The 22,973-nt window shown below is 55.4% G+C and overlaps 3 protein-coding genes across 8 annotated transcripts in view; 2 read left to right on the top strand and 1 right to left on the bottom strand.

The window, feature by feature from the left end:
• MYRF (myelin regulatory factor) overlaps positions 1-12,567 on the top strand; it is a 35,328-nt gene extending 22,761 nt beyond the window's left edge. The window contains exons 11-27 of one of the 6 annotated variants that reach the window (XM_061166142.1): positions 570-660; positions 1,018-1,218; positions 1,476-1,587; positions 2,080-2,189; positions 3,049-3,209; positions 3,282-3,354; positions 3,456-3,544; positions 3,848-3,916; positions 4,343-4,423; positions 4,565-4,650; positions 4,760-4,951; positions 5,195-5,446; positions 6,919-7,021; positions 7,255-7,329; positions 7,686-7,791; positions 9,267-9,341; positions 9,525-12,567. In XM_061166142.1, coding sequence (XP_061022125.1) covers positions 570-660; positions 1,018-1,218; positions 1,476-1,587; positions 2,080-2,189; positions 3,049-3,209; positions 3,282-3,354; positions 3,456-3,544; positions 3,848-3,916; positions 4,343-4,423; positions 4,565-4,650; positions 4,760-4,951; positions 5,195-5,446; positions 6,919-7,021; positions 7,255-7,329; positions 7,686-7,791; positions 9,267-9,341; positions 9,525-9,605 — 1,957 coding nt within the window. In that variant the 3' untranslated portion in view covers positions 9,606-12,567. Of the gene's footprint in view, positions 1-569; positions 661-1,017; positions 1,219-1,475; positions 1,588-2,079; positions 2,190-3,048; positions 3,210-3,281; positions 3,355-3,455; positions 3,545-3,847; positions 3,917-4,342; positions 4,424-4,561; positions 4,651-4,759; positions 4,952-5,194; positions 5,447-6,918; positions 7,022-7,254; positions 7,330-7,685; positions 7,792-9,266; positions 9,342-9,524 lie in introns of all 6 variants that reach the window. The other 5 variants (XM_061166115.1, XM_061166105.1, XM_061166098.1 and 2 more) reach the window with 5 other exon arrangements.
• A 298-nt stretch (positions 12,568-12,865) lies between these two features.
• TMEM258 (transmembrane protein 258) lies at positions 12,866-16,584 on the bottom strand. The gene is made up of 4 exons (XM_061166156.1): positions 16,517-16,584; positions 14,627-14,736; positions 13,474-13,610; positions 12,866-12,974 (listed from the first exon to the last, which is right to left on the bottom strand). Exons 1-3 carry the CDS (start codon positions 16,517-16,519, stop codon positions 13,484-13,486), a joined length of 240 nt encoding a protein of 79 aa, XP_061022139.1. The 5' UTR covers positions 16,520-16,584; the 3' UTR covers positions 12,866-12,974; positions 13,474-13,483.
• Positions 16,585-16,744: 160 nt separating this feature from the next.
• On the top strand, positions 16,745-21,371 carry FEN1 (flap structure-specific endonuclease 1). The gene is made up of 2 exons (XM_061166085.1): positions 16,745-16,973; positions 19,481-21,371. Exon 2 carries the CDS (start codon positions 19,500-19,502, stop codon positions 20,640-20,642), a length of 1,143 nt encoding a protein of 380 aa, XP_061022068.1. The 5' UTR covers positions 16,745-16,973; positions 19,481-19,499; the 3' UTR covers positions 20,643-21,371.
• The last annotated feature ends 1,602 nt before the right edge of the window (positions 21,372-22,973 follow it).

Here is a 22,973-nt window from a genome sequence, read left to right as displayed (position 1 = left end):
AGGGTGTCTGCCCCCACCCCCAGCTTGCCAGGCACGGAGTCCCAGAGATTGACCCACTTCCCAGATGAGGGACCTGGGTTTCAGAGCCCTCCACCTCTTACGGTTGGGAGAGCGGAAGCTGGCTTCCTAGCTGTTTCCGCCCCCTAGTGGAGACTCCGGTTCCTTCTCTGTAGTGCGGGCTTAGTCGCTTCAGTCGTGTCTGACTGTGCGACCCCAGGGACTGTAGCCGCCCCCCCCCCCCGCCCCCACCCCGCCACCAGGCTCCTCTACCCATGGAGATTCTCCAGGCAAGCATACTGGAGTGGGTTGCCATGCCCTCCTCCAGGGGGGTCTTCCCGACCCAGAGATCGAACCCACTTCTCTTCTGTCTCCGGCATTGGCAGGCGGGCTCTTTACCGCTAACTCCACCTGGGAAGCCCCTCCTCTGTAAGGTGGGGTGTTCATGCTCTCCTCCCAGGCGTCTGGGGGAGATGACCAAGTGCACTGTACATCTGACCCAGGAAGGCTGGTGGAGGTGGAAGGGGAATGGGGTGGGACCCTGGGCGCCTCTGAGACCCTCTTGTGTCCAGGTACTTCATGCTGGTGGTGGCCCTCCAGGCCCACGCACAAAATCAGAACTACACGCTGGCCGCCCAGATCTCAGAGCGCATCATCGTCCGGGTGAGGGCCACCTCCCCACAGGGGGCTGAGAGTCCTCCCCAGACCTGGGAGAAACAGCGCCCAGGAGAAATACAGGGTCCTCAGGGGTCAGGAGCTGGAGTGCTGATTCTGTGTGGCCCTGGGCAAGGCTCCCACCCTCTCAGGGCCAGTGTCTCCTTCACAATAAAGTGTGGAGGTGGCCAGGACCCGGTTGGTGGCTTTTCTGAAAGTTGCAGACAGTTTAAGGACAGTTTAAGCTGAGCATGGGGGTGAGGAGCTTCTGCTGGAGCTGGAGGGGTGGCTGCGGGGTTTCCCCCTTTCCCAGGGCGCTGCACGTCCCCTAACCCCCAGGACTGATCCAGCCCCAACTCCTGCCAGGCCTCCAATCCAGGCCAGTTTGAGAGTGACAGCGAGGTGCTGTGGCAGCGGGCGCAGGTGCCGGACACGGTCTTCCACCATGGCCGTGTGGGCATTAACACGGACCGGCCGGATGAGGCGCTGGTGGTGCATGGCAACGTCAAGGTCATGGGCTCGCTCATGCACCCCTCTGACCTGCGGGCCAAGGAGCACGTGCAGGAGGTGGGGGCAGGGCCGGGGGCGGGGACTCCCTGAGCGGGGAGGAGCCGGTGGCAGGGGCGGGCTGGGGGCGGGGCTGTCTTGTGGGCGGGGCCCGAGGGCGGGGCTCCAGGGGAAGGCCATGGAGGAGGCTGGCCCTGGGTCTCTGGATCCTGCCACGCTGGTGGTAGCAGGGTCTGCCCACCCCCCCCCCCCCCAACTCCTGCCACCGGACGGGCCCAGGAGGGGAGGGGTTCAGTTGGGCCCTGGCTCCCGCGCAGGTGGACACCACGGAGCAGCTGAAGAGGATTTCGCGCATGCGGCTGGTGCACTACAGGTACAAGCCGGAGTTTGCCGCCACTGCCGGCATCGAGGCCGCGGCGCCAGAAACCGGTAAAGATCTAGGGGCCGGGATCTGGCATCTGGCAACCCCGCCCCTGTCCCCTGTCCTCTGGAAACCCTGCTTCCAAGAACCCCTTCCCTCGACTCGTGAAACCCCGCCCCTGGGAATCCTGGCCCTTTGGGAGACCTGCCCGTTCACCCGGAGCCCCTGCACTTTGACACTGGAAGTCTGGCACTTGTGGCCCCGGTATCCCCGCTGCTCTGCTCCCTGGATGAATATTGCTTTTATTCTCCTGGATCTCTGTCTCCTTTCCCTTGTGGTCCGTCCTTCCGGGAGTCTGCCCCTAGCCCCGCCTACCCCGCGGAACCCCACACCTTGATCCCTGGAACTGCCACCCTGTCCCTGGGAAACTGCTCCAGGGCCTCCTGGGTCTCAGATTTCTGGCTCCCAGAATTTCACCCTCACCAGTCCCAGCCCCTGCCTACGTTATGGTGCTGTGGGCAGTCCTCCCTCCAACACACTCTTGGCTTGTCCCTCCCCAGGTGTCATCGCTCAGGAGGTGAAGGAGATCCTGCCCGAGGCCGTGAAGGACACGGGAGATGTGGTCTTTGCCAATGGGAAAACCATAGAGAACTTCCTGGTGGTGAACAAGGTCTCTGGGTGGGGGAACTGGAAGGAGCCCAAGAGGCAGAAGGGTGGACCAGTTGGAGGGCATTCAGCACCACCCCCCACCCCCGTAGAGACAGGGCACTGAAGTGCAGAGAGTCTGAGCATCCCCCCACCCCAGTCTTCTCTCATGCTGATTCTAGAGCCCCTTCCCCACCCCACAGGGAGAGGTGGAGGTGGGAGATGAGGACTTGGCCAGTCTGTGGCTGTGTGATCAAGGGCAAGAGGAACCTCCTGAGAGTCATCTTCCTCTCCTGCAAAAGGCGGGAAACAGTTCCTCTTTACAGTCCCTCAGTTACAGCTGAGAACTTCTCATGCTATTTTGTTATTCACTTGCTCAGTCATGTCCGACTCTTTGTGGCCCATGGACTGCAGCACGCCAGGCTTCCCTGTCCTTCACCATCTCCCAGAATTTGCTCAAATTCATGTTCATTGAGTTGGTGATGCCATCCAGCTGTCTCATCCTCTGTCATGGGGTTATGGCAAAGTTTAAACACGTGGTTTGTTGAGGATGATGTTTGTAACTTTCATGGCATGAGGCTGGGTGCCAGTGAGCATGTCTTAGGTCTTGGCCTCTGCTGAAGTCTCAGACACCATGTCCATCAGAGGGGAAGATGGAGGCGGGAGGCTCTGAGGACCATGGGTTCTGATCACAGGTGGGGATAGGTGCAGAGGTGGGATGGTGTTCAGAGGCAGGAACAGGGAGCCGGGGAGCTGAGGCTGGATGAGAGGTGAGGCTGGCCGGGGTGGGGCTTTGAGGGCTCCCTCCTGCTCCCCCATGTGCCCGGGGCCCGGGGCTCCTAGGGGCTGACTGTGCCCTCGACACTGGCCATCGCCTGCGGCAGGAGCGCATCTTCATGGAGAACGTGGGTGCCGTGAAGGAGCTGTGCAAACTGACAGACAACCTGGAGACGCGCATCGACGAGCTGGAGCGCTGGAGCCACAAGCTGGCCAAGCTGCGGCGTCTTGACAGCCTCAAGTCCACTGGCAGCTCGGGCGCCTTCAGGTGGGGGCGTGGGCTGGGGGAGGGCCAGACCCCCTTCCCAGGGGCACCTCTGACCTGGTCCTCTTGCTGCAGCCATTCAGGGAGCCAGTTCAGCCGGGCGGGCAGCGTCCCCCACAAGAAGAGGCCCCCCAAGGTGGCCAGCAAGGTGAGGGTTGGCAGGATGGGGGGCAGGCTGGACTGGGGCCTCCCCATCCTCATGGCGCTCCCTAAGTCTGGGCCGTTGTCCCCTTTCCTCTTGGTCCTCAGTCATCATCTGTGGTCCCAGACCAGGCCTGCATCAGCCAGCGCTTCCTGCAGGGAACCATCGTGGCCCTGGTGGTGGTCATGGCCTTCAGGTGACTGGTCCTCCAGACTCTGGGGGTGGCTGGCTCGGGGCGTCGGGCTGCCCGCAGGCCCGGGCCTCGGGGAGCAGGAGGCCCTGGCCCAGGAGATAAAGTGGCTGAGCTCTCGGGCAAGGAGCGGGGGGCTGCCTCATCCTGTCTCCTCCTTCCCCCTCTCCTCGGGACTGGGGAGACCCACATACAGCCATCACTTTGGGAGCCTGTCCCCTGGGACCAAAACCCACAGGGCCCCATCCTGGGGAGAGGGCACTGGTCCGTGGCTCCGGCTCTAACAACAGCCCTTTCCTGTGGCTCCAGCGTGGTGTCCATGTCCACACTCTACGTGCTGAGCCTGCGCACTGAGGAGGACCTGGTGGAAAGTGATGGGTATGTCCCTGGAGGCCTGGCTGCCAGCCGTCACCAGGCCAGGTGGGGTTTGGCCAGGGTCAGAGGAGCCCTGGAGAATGTCTCCTGTAAAGGGGGCTCCACCTCAAGATCTCAGCCCGCTGGGGGTTTTTGGGGGGGTGGGGCGGGTGGTGGGTCAGGAGGTCCCCTGGTGTGGTGGGGAGGCAGCTGCTTTGCTGTCCTGCTGAAGCTGGTGTTGCTCCCTGGCCTGCTCAGGGCTTTTCCAGGTAGCTGGGCTTCCGAGGGGCCCTGGTTGGAGCAGAGGGTGGGGGAAGGAGGGCCAGGGTAGGGCCTTGGGCTCTTCTGCCCACTGTCACCCTCAGCCCTTGGGCCATCTCTGACCGTGTCTTCTCTCTCTCTCCTCCCCGTGCCTGTCCCCCGCCCCATTTCCTCTCTGCCACCCCTTAGCTCTTTTGCTGTGTCTACTTCCTGTCTTCTGGCCCTGCTCCGGCCCCAGCACCCTGGGGGGAGTGAGGCCATGTGCCCATGGTACGTGTCTGGACCAAGCCTTCTCCCCACTGCCTCCTTTCTGCCTTCCCTGTCCACCTCCTCGCATCCCTCCCACTTCTCTGTGACTCCCAGCCCAGGCTTGCCCAGCCCCTCTGAGCTCAGCCCACGCTTCCCCAGCAGGTCCAGCCAGAACTTTGGGACCACTCAGCTCCGACAGTCCCCCGTGACCACTGGGGTGCTGGGCCCGCAGCCCTCTCTGCTGCTGGGTGCGTGCTGGGGGTGGGATTGGAGGGGGTAGGATGGGGAGCGCTGGGTGTGTCCTGGGCGGGGAGCTGTGCTGACCCCTCCAGCTCACACAGCCTCTGGTTTCCTTAGGTACCACCGGCCCGACCCGCTCAGCCCCAGCTCCAGCACTCCGCACCTTGGACCTGTGTTCTACCCGCCCCTGCCCGGTCATCTGCTGCTCCTCGCCCAGCCCCACCCCCTCCACCGACCCCAGTCTGGGCCCCAGCTTTAATCCCAGTCCTGGTCTCAGCCCTAGTCCCAGCCCCCCCACCAACCGCTCAGGTATGGCTCACATGGGGCCCAGGGTTTGGCTTGAGGAGTTTTTACATGAGGCCTAAGAAAGGCCCCAAGGACCCATTAGCAGGAGGGTCTGATCTCCTGGAGCCCAGAATAAGGTTGTGGAAAAAGATTGAGTGTGGGAGATTGTGAGATGGGAGTGACCTGGAGTCCCATGGGGCCCTCGAGACAGCTAGATAGGAGGCTGCCCATGCCCTCCTCTCAGCCTGGGCCTGTCTCTCTCCACAGGCCCCAGCCAGATGGCCCTTCTGCCGGTCACCAACATCAGAGCCAAGTCCTGGGGCCTGTCAGCCAATGGCATTGGCTACTTCAAGCATCCAAAGAACTCGAACCCCGTGGCCAGCCCTGTGGTCCCCTTCCCTGGGGGCCAGGGCAAAGCCAAGAACGGCCCCAGCCTCGGTCTCCATGGCCGGGGCCGCCGATCGGCTCCTGAGCCTGGCCTGAGCCCTGCTCAGCCCACTCAGGCCCAGGGTCAGCCAGGTACCTGCCCTACCCTTTGCCCAGTTCAACCCAACCTTGTAGGGCTCACTGGCCGGGGCCCATCTCAGCCCATCACTAGACTCCCCAGGTGCAGAGTCGTCAGTCCACATTCACTGAACGTGACTGAGTTCCAGGAATCAGGTCAGGCTGATTCTGTAGCCTTGTATCGATGGCCTTGGTTAATCCTCAGAATACTCCCATGAGAACGGAATCGTCCCCATTGTTCACACAAGGAGATGGAAATTTGGGTGAAGTGACTTCCTGGGATCATACAGTCTGTTAGCAGCAGAGATGGAATTTGATCCCACGTCTGCCTGGCTCCTTCTGTGTCACCCTGCCAGGGCAAGGAGGGTGCTGTGGTCCCCCCAGTTTTCCAAACCTCAAACTTTTGGTTTTAATGAAGTTGCTGCTGCTGCTAAGTCGCTCCAGTCGTGTCCGACTCTGTGCGACCCCATACGGCAGCCCACCAGGCTCCCCCATCCCTGGGATTCTCCAGGCAAGAACACTCTAGTGGGTTGCCATTTCCTTCTCCAACACATGAAAGTGAAAAGTGAAAGTGAAGCTAGAGGACCCTTTACTGTATTCGTTTTCAAACTGGGTGTCTCCGAACTTCCCCCACCCTCCACCCCAGCTGCCTAGGAGGTTGAAGGGGAGGCTGAGAACCTTCCTGGTTTCAACCAAGCACCTCTGGCTCTAGGTACTGGGCCTCCTCATCAGCTTTCATTTGATGGGTTTTGTGGCTTAAAAAAAAAAAGCTTCGAAACTGGTTTGCTGAGATTAAAGTTCAAAGTGATGGGGAAACCCCACAAGGCAGACGCTCACCAGGCACCATTTGCTGGGCCCCTGCTCTGGGGCTGGCTCTCTGTACAGGGCACCCGGGGGTGATGGAGATGGATGAGCCCTGCCCCCAAGGGCTCACAGACACGAAACAGCAGTGTGGCAAGGCTCCCCTCACCTGTCCTGAGGGGACACAGAGGCGGCTTGGTGACTGGGGAGGGCACGGAGTCTGGACTGAGGTGGGGAAGTCATCAGGGGAGGCGTCCCTGAAGGAGGTGACATGGAAGTTGAATCTCTGAAGGACAGGGGATTTGTGTATGGGAATACTACCATGGCTGATTTCAAGCTACCAACTTGACATCCCTGAGCCCCGAGTTGGGGAGAAACATGTGCAGTCAGGAGCAGAGTCCTAAAGAGTGGGCTCCCGGACGCTCCTGGCAGGGGGTGTGGAAGACCCATCCCTGCTCCTGGGTGTTCTGGGTCCGTCAAGGAGGCAGACCTCGGGCTCATGGGAACTGGGGAGTCCTGGGGCTGCTGGGGAAGGTGGTGGTGTGACCTCAGTCTAAGTGGGAGCTGGAAAGAATAACCTGAAACTTCATGCTAAAGTGTGAATGACTGATCCAACTCAGGCAAGGGAAGATTTGACTCCTTCTCATTTGTGTCCTGACTTGTCACCCTCCTTTCTGCTCCAACAGCCTCTCTCCTTGCAGACCCAGTGCCATCCCTGACCTCCATCCAGGTGCTGGAGAATTCGATGCCCATTACTTCCCAGTACTGCGCTTCAGAGGATGCCTGCAGGTAGGCTCGGCTGCCTCCCTACATACCCCCTGGGGACAGGTTCCCTTGGGTGACATGAGCCCAGGGGACAGGATCTTGCTCCCCTCAGGGAGGAAGTTCCCTCACAAGGCGGGGCAGCCCCTCCCAGGCCCTCGAAGGGCTCCCCTCTAGTCTGGGGAGCTGAGGAATTGATGGGCGTTGGGGGTGGGGTGGCAGGGTGCCCTTGGGCTGAGGAGCCAGCTTGGCCCTTTCAGGCCTGGAAACGTCACCTACCACATCCCCGTCAGCAGCAGCACCCCCCTGCACCTCCGCCTGACCCTGCAGATGAAGTGAGTGCCGGTGCAGGGGATGGGGGTGCAGTGGTCCTGGAGATCTGGGGGAGGGGGGGCCCTGAGAGGGCTGCCGGCTCTCCTGCCCGCTGCATGCTTCACTGGCTGTGTGACCTGGCAGTGTCCGGGCCTCAGTTGCTCATCTGTGAAATGGGCTGTGAAGAGCGTGCGGGATGGGGGATGGGAAGGGGTCTATAGCCATCAGGGGCCTTGACGGTTGTGCCTTGTTGACTGGCCGAGAGGAGTCAGTAGCCAGTTTCTGTGGGGAGAGGGAGGCCGAGTGGAGGGCTGGCTGGGAGGGGGCTGGGGTGGAGGAGCTCGGAATCCCAATTCCCCGCTGACTGGGCCTTCCCCAGCTCCTCGTCCCCCGTGTCCGTGGTGCTGTGCAGCCTGATGTCAAAGGAGGAGCCGTGCGAAGAGGGGGGCTTTCCACAGAGCCTTCACGCCCATCAGGACACCCAGGTACGGGGCGATGGGGAACCCGTGGGCCAGCCAGGCCGGAGCTTCCTCTCCCCGGCACAACTGAGCCCCCAAGTGGGTGAGGAGCGGGAGCCAGGGTCAGAGCAAAGGCGTCTCCACAAGGGACCCTTTGGGACCTGGGCCTCTGTGCCCCAGGGAGGGGGTGTGCATGCATCCCTCCATGGCGAGTGTCTCCCGGCCCTGCCCTGCCCAAGGCCTAGCCTGGTGGAGACAGAGGGCGTCCTGGGAGCCCGGCAGGGAGGGCTGACCTTGTCTGGTCGCAGGGTCAGGATGCCTGCCTGCAGGTCGTGCTTGATTTAAGACGAGACCTGAAGGACGATATGGGATGAGCGGGGGGAAGGAAACGGGACAGCGTCCCAGGAGTCGGGGAACAGCGTGTACAGCGGCCGGGCCATCAGCGAGAGCACGGCACACCGGCAGAGTTGGAAACATGGTGACAGTCGTGCCTCAGCGGAGCCGGGGAGGCTAGACCTCAGGCTCGGGCGGGGGTGGTGACCCGGTCTCATCTGTGACTTTGGAAGGTCTTGGGCTGCCTGGAGGGGGCTGCCTCCTGGTCTGGGAACCAGGCGGCTGGGACCCAGTCACTGTCTGGCTCCTCTCTGGTCACATGACACTCAGCACACGTTAAGGCAGTTTCTTCTCACCGATTCGTGTGTTTATTCAATCAGTATTTCTTGGGGCCTCCCCTGTCCCTGACCCTGGGCTGGGCCCAGCTGAGGGGAGCCAGAGATGGGGTAGAAACAGACCTCACCTTCCAAGAACGCAGTCCCTCGCCAATGAGAAAAGAGGTGCAGAAGTAACTTGCGTAGAGGGTGGAGTGCTGAGAGCCCTAAAGAGGCTCAGGCCCCGGGGCCCGGCAGACAGGGGAGAGCAGAGAGGGGTGAACCCCAGCTTGGCCACATGTCGCCGTGGGAGTTTAGGCAGATAACTCAGCAGTGTCCTCATCTGTAAGCAGCACCTCCTCAGCGGCATGTAGCGAGGGCGGGCTTAGTGAAACACGTCCATGGGCCTGGAGCACAGTGGTGAGGGAGGGCAGTGAGACAGGAGGCCGTGGACCCTCAGGGCCGGGCACAGGGCATGCAGATAGATGGTGGCCCCTGCTGCTCCCCAAAGCAGAACTTGTGCCCTCCAGCCTCTCCTGATTTCTGCTTCTCCCCTCTTGTGGCTCAGCTGGTAAAGTATCCGCCTGCATGTGGGAGACCTGGGTTTGATCCCTGGGTTGGGAAGATCCCCTGGAGAAGGGAAAGGCTACCCACTCCAGTATTCTGGCCTGGAGAATTCCGTGGACTGTATAGCCCATGGGGTCACAAAGAGTCGGACACGACTAAGCAACTTGCACTTTCCTTTGTAAAACCTGCTACAGAGCCCAGGGCTGCGATGGCCATGGCGAGGGATGCAGGTTGTGGGGGTTGGGGGTCTGTGCCGCTGTCCTGACCCCTCTTCCTCTCCCTCCCCAGGGCACCTCCCACCAGTGGCCAGTAACCATCCTGTCCTTCCGCAGATTCACCTACCACTTCCGGGTGGCATTGCTGGTGAGCAGGGCACTCCACCTCCCCGAGACATTCAGTGTGGGGCTTGGGGAAGAAGTGGGCGGGGGGCGTTGGAGAGCACATGGTGGGACTTGGGGCAGAGTCAGGCGATGATCGTCAGCAGGGGGACTGCCTCCTGCCTGACCCTGGAGGCACTTCACTGGTTCCCCCTGCCCTTCCACCCAGGGTCAGGCCAACTGCAGCGCGGAGGCCCCGGTCCGGCCGGCCACGGACTACTACTTCCACTTCTACCGCCTGTGTGACTGAGCTGCCCTCTGGAGGCAGCACCACACCAGGGCCCGGGGGTTCCCGGGCGCCCCTTCCACACTGGATGCAGTGGTGTTACACTGGAGCCCGCCGCTGGCACTTCTTTGGAGACTGAGCCGGCTTGGCCCTCCCCGCGCCTGGTGAAACTGGAAGTCCTCACACTGGAGCTGCTGTTCCCGCTGGTGGCACCCCCACACCACGGATGGAGTTGGAGAGAGACCTGCCGGGCCCAATTCACGTCTATCCAGACACGGCCGATGAAGGCCTGGTGATGTCAGGTGCCCCAGAGGCGGGAGAAGCTGTGACTCTGTCCAGAGCCCACCCTCCCTGCCTCCCCTTCTGCCACTGGGAGCTGTCCCTCTTTGGGGAGAGCACCTGTCCACCTTTGGTATTGGCAGGGGCTTGGCTCAGAGACCTGGCCGAGTCAGGAGTCGGTGGAGGGCGGACAGCCCTGTCTCAAAGCTGCTCCCTCCCTGGGGAGGGTTAGGGAGCGGACGTTTTAGGGTTTGACTGTTACTGGACTCGGACTTCTAAGCTTTAAGCGTGGCCCAGGAGGTCTCTTCTCCCTGGAAGAGCTTGGCTCCAAGAGCTCCCAGGGCAGCTGAAGCCGGCCCTGGATGGGCTGGCGACTGACCATGTGCCTTCTCTATACACTCAGTGCCTGGCCGAACCAGGGGCAGGGCCAGTGGGCCAGGTAAGCCTTGGACCCTAGAACCTGGAGTATCCCAAAGGGAAGTTCCCTGTACAGCCACACAGCCTGGGCTCCAGGGAGCTTCCACTGGTCTCTGAGCAGAGGAGCCGGAATCCCTGCACGGCAGCAGGCTGGTCTTGGCTGGTGGATGAGTGGATGCAAATAGCTTTTGCTGTTATTAATGAAGTAATTACTAAAATGCACTTAAACCAGGGCAGAAGTAGAAGAATGGAGATGGAGAGTCCCGAATGGGCCAGAGCTCTGGGGGACACTTGAAAGGCAGGGCCCTGGCTCTGATCCGTCCCTGGGTGCCTCGAGACACCCACCCCACTCCGACCAACAGGACAGGCCTCTTCCCCCTCTCCTGTCTGCTGGTGGCCTCACTTTCCCAGATCAAGGGCCCCATGCTGGGCTCGGCCAGCCAGGCTGGGGGCCCTGTTCTTGGCAGTAGGCCCCAGTTCTGCCCATCCTCTCTGGAGCAGAGCAGTGAGTTTGGGTTACTGAAATCTTATCTCAAGTGCCAACATTAACCTTTCTTAGTGGGTATCTAGACCCTTCTGAGGCCACAGCCAGGCTCATGGAAGGAGTGGAAATCACTGCGCAGTGTCTGCCGAGGGTTCAGAAATGGGGACAGAACTGCCGTCCTCGCCTGGTGATGTTCTGCTGCCTCTTTGGGAGCCAGGCCTTGCCCCTCCTGCCTCTCATTCTCAGCTTTGAGTGGGAGCCTTTCAGGGGAGACCTGAATCCTGAAGAAGCCTAGGAACCATGGGCCCCGTTCTGCTACAGACATCAAGCACTTGTCCACACTGGCGGGATGGGGGGTAGCCAGGATACCTCACCTCCCAGCCCCTCCGCAGTGGGATTCCACGCCCTTCTTCTGACATAGGAATTAAGACAGTTCCCCACACCATTGCTCCCCTGGTAGCTCACCTTGTAAAGAATCCACCTGTAATGCAGGAGACCCCCTGTTCGATTCCTGGATCAGGAAGGCCCTCTGGAGAATAGGCTACCTACTCCAGTATTCTTGGCCTTCCCTGGTCTTCAGCTGGTAAAGAATCCGCCTGCAATGTTGGAGACCTGGGTTCAATCCCTGGGTTTGGAAGATCCCCTGGAGAATGGAACGGCTACCCACTCTAGGATTCTGGCCTGGAGAATTCCTTGGACTGTATAGTCCATGGGGTCACAGAGTCGGACACGACTGAGCAACTTTCAGGTCGCCACACCACACAGGTGGCTGAGCCTTACGTAGCACTACTGTTCTTTTCCCTCTGCGGGAACCCTCCCTAAATGCCATAAACCTGCCGAGCCTTGCCCCTTGTGATAGGATTCTAGGGCTTCCTCAGTGGGGCTGTAGGCTTCTTGGACCACAGCCGCTGAACTGGAGTTAAAGTGCTTAAACTGGAAAGTGACCCTCCACTGCCCCCTGGAGCCACTTGGACACAGCATCGCTCCAATCTGGTTAGCAGCTGGTTGTTTCCATGCCTGGGGAGGGGGTCCTCTGTGTGGAGGCTGGGGCCAAGTAGGGGCTCCAAGCTGCTCAAGGTGGGGGGGTGGGGAGGGGGTCAACCTTGGACCAAAGTTGCCTTAAGCCCACGGAGGTAAAAGGGCTTCAGGAAAGGCCAGTGGGCCACCTGCTGGGAGCTGACAGCTGCCCAGTGGGTGCTGCTGAGTGGGTGTCTTGGCTCTACCCCCTACCCGTGGTCCAGCAACCCACCCCTCCCTTCCTCTCTCCCGTTTGGCATTGACTCCTGTAGCCATTGGGCTAATCTCCCCAAGCTTCAAGCTGTATATAGGGCCTCTCAATGCACAAGCACCCCCACCCATGTTACAGCCCCCAAGAAAGCCTGCATGTGCATAGCGCACCCCCTCCCTCCCACGTAACTGCCCCCCGCCACCCTGCCCCTAGCTCTGACTCGTATTTATCGTACCAGCTCTGACTCGAGCGGGCAGAGGGAAGCGGCCCCAGGCCTGCTTGCTTCCTGTCCCCTGTTCTTTTCTGAAGTAAATATACATATATAAATAAATGTATAAATACTGCTTTGTATCTGAGCTTGCTTCCTGTCTTCTTGAGATTGTTCTGGGGCAGGGTGGGGGTGAGGGGAGGATGGGGTCATCTGTGGGGCTGGGGCCACGTGGAGCCCCTGAGCCTGATAGATGCTCTGTACGCCATTATCCCTCGTAGCTTCAGGCGTGGGAACGGGATGCGGTAGCCCCTTCCCCTAGCCACACCCCACAGACCTACTGCTGCCCGACCTGGGTTAGAAGGAGCCACCTTAGGGACAAGCTGAGCCTTTTGAGGGTCCCTGGCTATACTTAGAGGAGGGGACTGGCCCCAGGACAGACTTGACTGGTGCGGGTTCCTAAGGAAGTTTACTCTAGAAGCGCAGAAGAGGACAGGCTCAGTGCCTTCCTGTCCACAGGAAGCCCTCAATTCTAAGGATAAGACACTCCCCACACTCCCCTCCTAGGCAGAGCGCAGGGCTTCCCAGCCACAGGAACCATCTAGGAGGCAGCAGAGACACAGGAAGGGGAGGGACTGGGGAACCATGAGTCCCAGCACCAGACAAGCTGTCACATCTGCCTTTATTGTGAGCAACAGGTGGGACACTTCCAGCAACAGTAAAATAAAAAAATTAATTTACAAAAGCAGGGATTCAGTGAAGCTGCCTGGTTGGAACCTGAAAGAGAAGGGGATCAGAATGAGAGCAGAGACCCATCTTTCCATCACCTTCCCTCACACAACCCCTCCACCAAGTGACCAAACATCAGTAAAAATTCATCTCAATGACTGAGAACGCTGAAACTGACTAAAACGGAACTCCTGGCAGCAAGTCCCGGACCCTGGCCCACCGCCTGGCCACTTGCCGATGGCTTCCCAGCCACTGTGCATGATGTGTAAGAACACAGAAGTGGAACCATGTGAAGCCTGCACCCACAGCCCAAGGCAGTACATTCCAGCGCCAGACCCAGGTCAGACAGTGTGGAGACCTCAGATCTGACACAGGTCCTGCTCGGCTCAGATTCCCACCAGGGGACAGGGAAAGAAGCCCATGTGTCCGGTGTCCCTATCCTTTCTGCCCAGTCTGTCTCCATCAGCCAAGGGGGCACGCGGGCCTGAGGACCCTGATGTGGGTATGGGGAGGTTTCTCCAGCATCCCACCCTGTCACCGCTCTCACCCTTGGGAGCTCATATGTAGATGCCAACCCAGAGCAGCAGGAAGAGGACTCCAAAGCCCATGAAGAGTGAGGCCACCAGGGAGATGAGGAGCTCTTTGTAGATGTCCCGGGTGTACTTGGTGGACGTGACCTCATAACTGGCCGGGCAATTAAGGAGAAGCAAAGGTGTGGACCATGCAGGGCAGGGAACCTGGCCAGGGCATCTCTGGGAGAAAGGTTTGCGCTGAGGGCTTTCCAGGAGGCTGGTCTGGCTCCGTGCAGCTGGGCAGGGGGGTCCAAGAGATAACCTAGACCCTGGCGCTCCTATTGTTGGGGCCAGTGTGAAGAAAGCAGGAGAGACTCCATCTTGAAGCCTGTCATCCATCCTAAAGACAGGATGTGAACCCTGCCCAAGAGTGAGGAAACCACTGCTAGTGGAAACCAGGTCTGGTGACTTCCCTCCCTACAGACGGCAAATGGAGAATGAGGTTGGGCAGCCCCTGTTAGATTAACCATGGAGACATCCCCCCTTGATGTATAATCATTGTTCGCCGCCCCCCACCCCCACCCCCGTAACCTTGTTTGTTTGTTCTCCTAGAACTTACTTGTTGTAAAACTCAATCATACCCAACAAAGGGATTGCTAATATGTAACCAGTCAAGTAGGGGGGAGTATAAAACTAGGCCTCTCAGAAACATCAGGGGCCTTGTTGGGAACTGATTCCCCTTGGACCTGCTGGCGTAATAAACTGTACTCCGCTGTCTTGAGTGTCCTCTGAGGTGTGCTTTGCGACTCCAGATTCCACAACACCCTTCAACCACCCAAGGTCACATAGCTAATGAGCAGCAAAGCTGGGACTAGCCCTCTGATCTCCTGACACCTGAGTACATCACTCCTTATAACACTTCTCAACTTCAGGTACCGTGCCCAGCCTCCAGTCCAGCCAGGCCCTCTGCTTACTATGAAGCCTGAAGAGCAACTGAGCTCACCGGAACTTGGAAATTAAGGCCACAACCTGACTTTGGATGGCAATGGCCCTTACCCCTTAACCTCCTGACTGTCCTGCTTCCCCACGCCAGAACAAAACCGGCTGGGTGCCTGTACCCAGTGTAGTTCCTCCCTCCAGTTCCCACATCACTAACTCTGGCCCACTGGCTGCTCAGTCAAAGGATACACGAAGAACCAGGCGGTGAAGAACATGCCAATGGCCAGCAGCACCACGGTCAGGTGGGGAAAGACAGCCGGGTTCACGGGGCTGGTGTATCTGCTCATGGCCTCAAGTTCCTAGGGGAAGGCGTGAGATCAGAGCCACTGAAGGATCCCAAGACTTCAACCTCGGAGGACTATGGGGTTATCAGAGCCTCGTGCTGCTGTGACTGCAAGAAGCTTAATTCAGCCTGAGAGTCAGGGACATCCTTCCCGGTTCCTTTGACAGAACCACTGTCAAATGATACCTTTTGGGAATGACAACGATTATGATGGCATCTTAAACTAAGGTGGCGCTTTGTCTTTTCAGTAGGAGATGAGAAGGGCAGCTAAAAGTCAGAGGCTGAGACACACAAGGGGACTGATTAGCTACAGATCAATAGTCCTCAACTTTTTTTTTTTTTTTGGCTGCACCATGCAGCTTGTGGGATTTTAGTTCCCTGACCAGGGAATTGAACCTGCATTCCCTGCATTGAAAGTGCAGAGTCTTAACCACTCAACTGCCAGGGAAGTCTGGTCCTTAACATTTTCTGAGGCCACTGATCATCATGGGGAAAAAAAAAAATACATGATGAAAGGTCTGGACTCTTTGCCTGGGACAAATCACATACAAGAAAAAGTTTGTGGGAGGGGTGAGTCCCTTCACTGTTCACCTGAAACTATCATAACTTTTTTCTTTAATTGATTACACCCCAAGACAAAATAAAGTGCTTTTTTTTTTTTTTTAAAGAAAAAGTTTGCTTATGATTTTAGGAGCTTAATGGACCCATGTCTGTAGACACCAAGCTCAGAATCCCAACTGAAAGGCAGACTCTGACCTGGTCCAGAGTCTGCCTCAACTTCTAATTCTCTATTCTTCCCACTACACATTTAAGGAATCTCGGGATCTGCAAACAAAAGACATAAGTCAAAATTCTGACTCTACTAAATACCAGGAATCTCAGTAAGTGATTACAATATCTCTCTCACAAGGTTGATGTATGATTTAAGACAAACGTCACAGCATCTAACTCACTGCCTGGCATAGAGTTGTTGCTCAATGGGTGTTTGTTTCCTTCCCAAGGTTATAGGGAAGATCATGAGCTAATGCTTGTGAAAGAGGGCTGTAAAAGTAAAGTTCCCTACAAATGTTAATTTCCATTGTCACCCACCAGCCAATGTTTAAATCCAGAACATAACAACTCTAGACAAGTAAACTGAGCCCATTGTTCTAAGAGACACTGGAATTCAAATCAGTAAACATTTATGCCCCGCCCCCCCCCCATAAACGATAAAGACAATAGCTGCCTTTGAGCCTCCAATTGCAGGCCCTGTGTCTGGCTCTGGGAATACAAAGATGAATAGACATCATCCCAGGGCTAGAGGCACGTCTGATGGTGGTCACTAGGAGGCGTGGCAGATAACAAAGAAGTCCATGACACGTGGCAAGAGGGCTGTACATAGGTTGTGGGGGCTCCCAGGACAGAGCGGACAAGTGCCCGAGACAGCTGGAAGTGCTTCACCAAGAAGGTGATTTTTGCCCAGGGCTGGGTAGTATGAGTACGAGTTCCGCAGCAGGGAGAAACTTGTCAGATAGAGGTAACAGTTTGACCACAAGTAATAGAGCTAAATGCTGGAAGGTATTAAAAAATGCACTCACGCTCCTCATCCTTATAAATTGCGAGATCAGAAGCCCACTGAGATCAAAACCTTACCTAAGAAGTCAGCCCCTTCCCCGCCCCTCAGTCCAAATCGAAGGATCCAGGGTCCTCCCGCCCTCTAGATCTCGGGCACCAGACGCCTCTGTGAGAGAAACAGGCACAGGACGGAACTCGGGGTTCCCCAGAGCCCCGTCCGGAACTCCCCTCAATCCTCTCACCATTTTGCCGGGCACAGGACAATCCGCCACTCCGCCACCGGAAGAACACGTCGGCAGGAGCAGGCGCGCTGTTCAACCGGAAGAGGAAATGCAGCCACGCGGGTGGCTCTGTGGGACTTGTAGTCCCGTGGTTTCGGGTGTGGCGGGATCTGGGGCCTTCGGGAGCCTGGGGTGGAGTAGCGGCAAGCAGTGGAGAAGGGTAGGGTCAGGTCCCAGAGCAGGTCCGTCCGCCCTGGCAGGACTGATTGCTGTGAGAGAAGCTGGTCGAGGGGCCTGGGGCCTGTACTACACTTCCCAGGAGGCTGTGCGCCGCGGCAGGTCACGTGACGCGAGCGCGGGCTTTGGAAGGCGGTGAAGAGAGAGGGTACCACAGACTGGTGCTGAGGAGGCTTCGGGGCAGAGGCGGGAGTAGGCCTGAATTCTGTTCTGGGTCACCCGGGAGCACCCCAGAGGCCAGGTGAGACCCTCGGGAAGCGTCTCTGAGAGCGTCGGGCCCGTTTTGCGCCGGGTGTTGGGGAAGGCGGGCGGCTGCCGCGCGCGGGGAGAAGCGAGCGCGGGATTCAGACGGGCCCGCCACTTTCCCTCTGTGAGTCCGGGGCCAGCCCCTTAACTTCTGAGCCTCTTTCCTCATTTGTAGAAAGAGGATGATAACTCCCACCTCATAAGGTCGTTGTGTATTGTGACCGAGCTCCTGGAGGAGACACTTTGTTGACCTGCACTTGTTCATATCACTGCCTTTGTCGGACGCAGTGGGAGGATGTCTGCCCTCGTTCTAGCAAAGCCGGTAACTTGAGGCACGAACCAAAGGATCGAGTGGGTTCTGCCGGGGGAACGTTTGCGAGCACCTAGTGTTTGTCAGTTTTCGTCTGATATCTCACTTAACCCTGTCAGTAATTCTGCAAGGCAGGCATGGTTATCATCTTACTTGGTAGATGAGAAAACTAATCCTAAATGGCTTAGTAATGTCACACGCTAAGTGACTTAGTGATCACTATTATCCAGGTAGTAAATAATGGTGCCTGGATTCAAGGCCACTGCCATTCACAGAGGAACTAAAACGAGATAGAAAAGGGCTGCAGAACGGTGGGAGGAGCGTACAGCCGAACAGAAGTGAGACAGGGCAGTTTCATCCCAGTTTTTGTCTTGGATTCCCAGGCTGTCCAGCGTGTTGGACACACCACCAATGGATACATGATGACCCCCAAAATCCCTTTTTAAAAAAAATTTTTTGGCGGCTGTGGGACATGTGGGATTTTAATTCCCCAACCAGTGATCAAACCCATGCCCTCTGCATTAGGAGCACAAAATCTTAACCATTGGACCTCCAGAGAAGTTCCCCCGAATCTTTTTGAATACTTATGCATTTAACATGTAGTAAAATATAACTGATAAAGCACAGATATTATTGCTTAAGATGAATTCTCTTTTCCAATTTAGTTTTTAGAAAATGGTGTCCATATAAAGAAAATTTTAAGTGTAGGTTTTCGTGGGAAGTTGCACGGAATTGTGAGGGTAGTTTAGGCCTGACTGAAATTTGGAAAATACTGTCCTAAGGAGTCCAAACCACAGAACTGTGGTACTGGGCTAAGTGACTATAGCATCACTGGATCAGAACTCAGGGTAGAGAAGAGGCTGTGGAGAGAAAATACAAAGGGAAAGACTTAAAACAACATCATGACAGAAGTAGAAACTCTCTGACATGCTGAGGGGATGCTGAAGAGAGATTAGAGAAGTGTTGTGAAAACCACATTACTCTCACACAGATGTTATTCCTGACAGTTCTTCAAAGCTGCTCTGTCACCCAGAGAAGCAGAACAAACAGGATCTAGAATATGGATATATGGGAAGGCTGACTTTAAGGAATTGGTTCAGATGATTGTAGGTGTTGGAAAGTTGAAGATTCTAGGTCAGGTCAGCAGGCTGGAGACTCTGGTAGGAGTTGATGACTGGTCTTGAGGCAGGATTTCTTTGTGAGACCCGTTTTTGTGCTTATGGCCTTTCAGCTGATTTGATGAGGCCCTCCCACATTGTGGGCTTCCCTGGTGGCTCAGATGGTAAAGAATCTGCCTGCAGTGCAGGAGACCCAGGCTTGATCCCTGGGTCGGGAAGATCCCCTGGAGAAGGGAATGGCTACCCACTCCAGGGTTCTTGCCTGGAGAATTCCATGGACACAGGAGCCTGGTGGGGTACAGTCCATGGTGTTGCAGAGAGACACAGACAGGACCAAGTGACTAACACTTTCACTTTGCCACATTGTGGAATGAAGTCTCCTTTTCTTAAAGTCAGCTGATATAGATGTTAACCACAACCACAAAATACCTTTACAGCAACACCTGCATTAATGTTTGATTAAATAATTGGATATTGTGGCCTTGACAAACTGACACAGAACTAACCCTCAGAGCTGCTGAAAGGAGGTAAGCTGGAGAAGTGAGTTGGGAATAAAGATCCAAAGAAGGAACGAATGTGGTGTTCATGAATTGGCAAGAAGACAGATACTCCTAAGTTTGTTTACCACCTTAGACATTTGGTTGCCTTTTTATCTGTCTTGTCTCACCTTTGTGTAACTGGGATTTACGTGCCATTCAGGGGGCAGTTCTGCCATCATGGTCCCTGGACTCCTCAAGCTGGCCCAGGCTGCCTCCTCTGGCCTTGCCGTAGCCCTTTTTGCAAGCTAGCCCTGTTGCTGCCTTAGCCACAAAACTTTTAAGTCCCTTAAGGACTTGAACATCTTATCCTCTCAGCATGTAGTTTAGTGCCTGATACTCAGGAATCCTTAGTATTAACTGAGTGAACTAGTATTAATTGAGTAGACTTTCTTGCTGTACATTTCTTGATGACTTGATGTCCTTTTGTTGTGCTAAATTTGTTTAGCCGCAGGCATGACATTGATGACATAGTGCCCCTGGTAATCCTCCTGCATCCTTTAAGTTCCTCCTTGTCTTACCCACCTTTCTTTTTTAGCTGTCCCTCCTGTATTGCTATGGGAATTCAAGGACTGGCAAAACTGATCGCTGACGTGGCCCCCAGTGCCATCCGGGAGAATGACATCAAGAGCTACTTTGGCCGCAAGGTGGCCATCGATGCCTCCATGAGCATTTATCAGTTCCTGATAGCTGTTCGCCAAGGGGGGGACGTGCTGCAGAACGAGGAGGGGGAGACCACCAGCCACCTGATGGGCATGTTCTACCGCACCATCCGCATGATGGAGAACGGCATCAAGCCCGTGTATGTCTTCGATGGCAAGCCTCCGCAGCTCAAGTCCGGGGAGCTGGCCAAGCGCAGCGAGCGGCGGGCTGAGGCGGAGAAGCAGTTGCAGCAGGCTCAGGCCGCTGGGGCCGAGGCAGAGGTGGAAAAGTTTACGAAGCGGCTGGTGAAGGTCACCAAGCAACACAATGACGAATGCAAGCATCTCCTGAGCCTCATGGGCATCCCGTACCTCGATGCGCCCAGCGAGGCGGAGGCTAGCTGTGCGGCCCTGGTGAAGGCCGGCAAAGTCTACGCTGCGGCCACAGAGGACATGGATTGCCTGACATTCGGCAGCCCCGTGCTCATGCGGCACCTGACTGCCAGTGAGGCCAAGAAGCTGCCCATCCAGGAGTTCCACCTGAGCCGGATCCTGCAGGAGCTGGGCCTCAACCAGGAGCAGTTCGTGGATCTGTGCATCCTGCTGGGCAGTGATTACTGTGAGAGCATCCGGGGCATCGGACCCAAGCGGGCCGTGGACCTCATCCAGAAGCACAAGAGCATCGAGGAGATCGTGCGGCGGCTGGACCCCAACAAGTACCCCGTGCCGGAAAACTGGCTCCACAAGGAGGCCCAGCAGCTCTTCCTGGAGCCCGAGGTGCTGGACCCAGAGTCTGTGGAGCTCAAGTGGAGCGAGCCCAATGAAGAAGAGCTTGTCAAGTTCATGTGTGGGGAGAAGCAGTTCTCCGAGGAGCGAATCCGCAGTGGGGTCAGGCGGCTGAGCAAGAGCCGCCAGGGCAGCACCCAGGGCCGCCTAGATGATTTCTTTAAGGTGACCGGCTCCCTCTCTTCTGCCAAGCGCAAGGAGCCAGAGCCCAAGGGAGCCGCTAAGAAGAAGGCAAAGACTGGGGCAGCAGGGAAGTTCAAAAGAGGAAAATAAACGGGTTTCCCTTCACGATACCTCTGTGATCCCAGGATATTTGCCTCTACCTGTAAGAGCTGGCGCTGGAGAAACCTCCATGGGGGTGGGGAGGAGCTTTCATTGCTTCCCTGGCACCACCCTGCTCAGTAGTGCTTTTCCCTTTGTTACTTGATTTCATGGCAGGAAGGCCACAGAGGTACGTCATTGTCTTCTTTTTTAGCTCAGGAAAGTAAGTCAGGCTCAAGCCGTCTCTCAGGCAATTTAATGGACACTGAATCCATTGTTACATGAAAGCAACAAGTTTTGAAGAAGAGAGGGAGATAAACAGTGGAGATGAAAGACGGATGATTTCCTGCCTGGCCAACTGGTGGCTGGTGGGAGGTGACCGTGGAACCAGACTGCTGCTCTCTCTGGCTCAGCCTTGACCCGCCCTAAAGAGTAGCCATCAGGGAGATGCAGTGTCTTAAACAGATGGGAAGAGCTGCTGAGAAGTAAGATAGGCAGAGAGCTGGAGTCCCTGGAGTTGGCAACAAGGGTTTGATTACCGGCTTTGAATCCTGGGGTGGGTAGAAATTTGAACTTGCTATGAAATTCCGTACAGTGGTAATTCATAGGCATAAGGTGGTGGAGTGGTTCTCACGGCCTTCCTTAAGCATTTGAGTTGAAACTTTGGGATAAGATGCTGTTTTCATGTGCTGTTTTTTTAAGGTATGAGAAGAAAAGATTCAATAAAATTATAAAAAGTAACCAGAATGTCCTGTTCTTTGAGAACATTTGAAGATATCTCAAGTGCCCCAGGCTTCAGGCAATATAAAATGTTCTCACCCAAGGTAACATGTTAGAATTGTACATTATTAACAGGTGATTTGACAGTGGCCAGAAGATGGCACCATTCTCCACAGGATGGCCAAGGCAGCGTTGGAGGTCCTTCAGCCATGAAGCCTGGTTTACCTTGCTGGGAAAGGAGTTTCAATAAATTGAGTGAATTTCTGGTTTTGCACCTACTGTGTGAGATAAAGGAGCTCCTTTGAGAAATCTTCATAATTTAGATCAACTACATCAAGGCATCCAGGCATTTACTTTACCAGTTTTATTAATCATGAAAGCTGTCATTCAAAAATCACTTTCTTATTTCCTCTGTGATGTAAATTTCAGGTTACTCTTTTTCATAGAGTTGGAATGTTGTGGTTCTTTTTTTTTTTTCACCAACATAACTTTTATCAATAAAACATACCCTCAGTAAAACAACATTGTAATTATTATACTTCAATAAATTTTTTTAAAAACAGTAATTAACACAACATTGTAATTAAACTATACTTAAGTAAAAAATGAATCAAAAATATCTGGATAGATGTGATGTGATATCTCTTGTGATTTTGATTTGCACTTCTCCCATGATCAGTGAGGTTGAGAACATTTTCATTTATTGCTTTACCATTTTTACTTAATTTTGGGGAGATGTCTGTCCAGTTATTTGGTCCATTGTTAAGCTGGATTATTAGCCCTTTTTTGGAACTTGATTTATAGTTATTTCTTAGTGCTTTTTCAGTCATATGGTTTTAAAATTTTCTTCCCATTCTGTATGACTGTTGAAGAGACTTCTTTCCCATTGTGAAGTTTTAGAACCTTGGTGAAGATGATTGTGCCAGTATGTGCGAGTTTATCTGAGGGCTGTATTCTGGCCAATAGGTCTATCTGCCTGGTTCTATGCCAGTACCCTACTGTTTGGCTTTTTGTGCCTGTGTAATATATTTGAAGTCAATAAGTGAAGCCTCCATCTTACTTTCAAGATCGTTTTAGCCCTTTGGGGTCCTTTGTGTTTTTATATGCATTTTCCAAAAATTTCTATTGGCATATAGCTGCTTTACAGTGTTGTGTTAGTCTCTTGTATACAGCAAAGTGAATCAGTGATATGTTGGTGTATATTCTTTTAAAGACCAGTGGTGTTCAGATATTTTAAGAGTAAACTGTCTTTCAAGTGAAATATTACGTGAAATGTAAGACTGTTAAGCGCTCCTCTGGTTGAAGCACGAATGAGATACAGTCTCCCCAGCAACATCCCATAACCTCCAAACCTCTGGTGTAGACAGAAAGTTCTGTCCTTAGGGCAAGGATTTTAGTCTCTGTTTCTAGCAGTTGACAAACCAATTTTCCGGATTGAACCAAGCCACAAAAGTTGAGTTCCGTTTTTCTTTTTGGCTCTGCTGTACAGCATGTGGGATGTTAGTTCCCTGACCTGGGATTGAACCCTGCAGTGGAAGTGTGGAGTTAGCCTGCACCAATAGTGATAGGGGCCCAGAAGTGGGAAGACTTAGGAGTTACTGCGTTGACACAGTAGCCCTAGTT

This window comes from Dama dama, chromosome 2 (genome assembly GCF_033118175.1).
Source record: "Dama dama isolate Ldn47 chromosome 2, ASM3311817v1, whole genome shotgun sequence".
In the NCBI taxonomy this organism is placed as follows: Eukaryota; Metazoa; Chordata; class Mammalia; order Artiodactyla; family Cervidae; genus Dama; species Dama dama.
The sequence above is the reverse complement of the archived record's forward strand: the minus strand, read 5'-3'. Positions and strand labels throughout refer to the sequence as shown.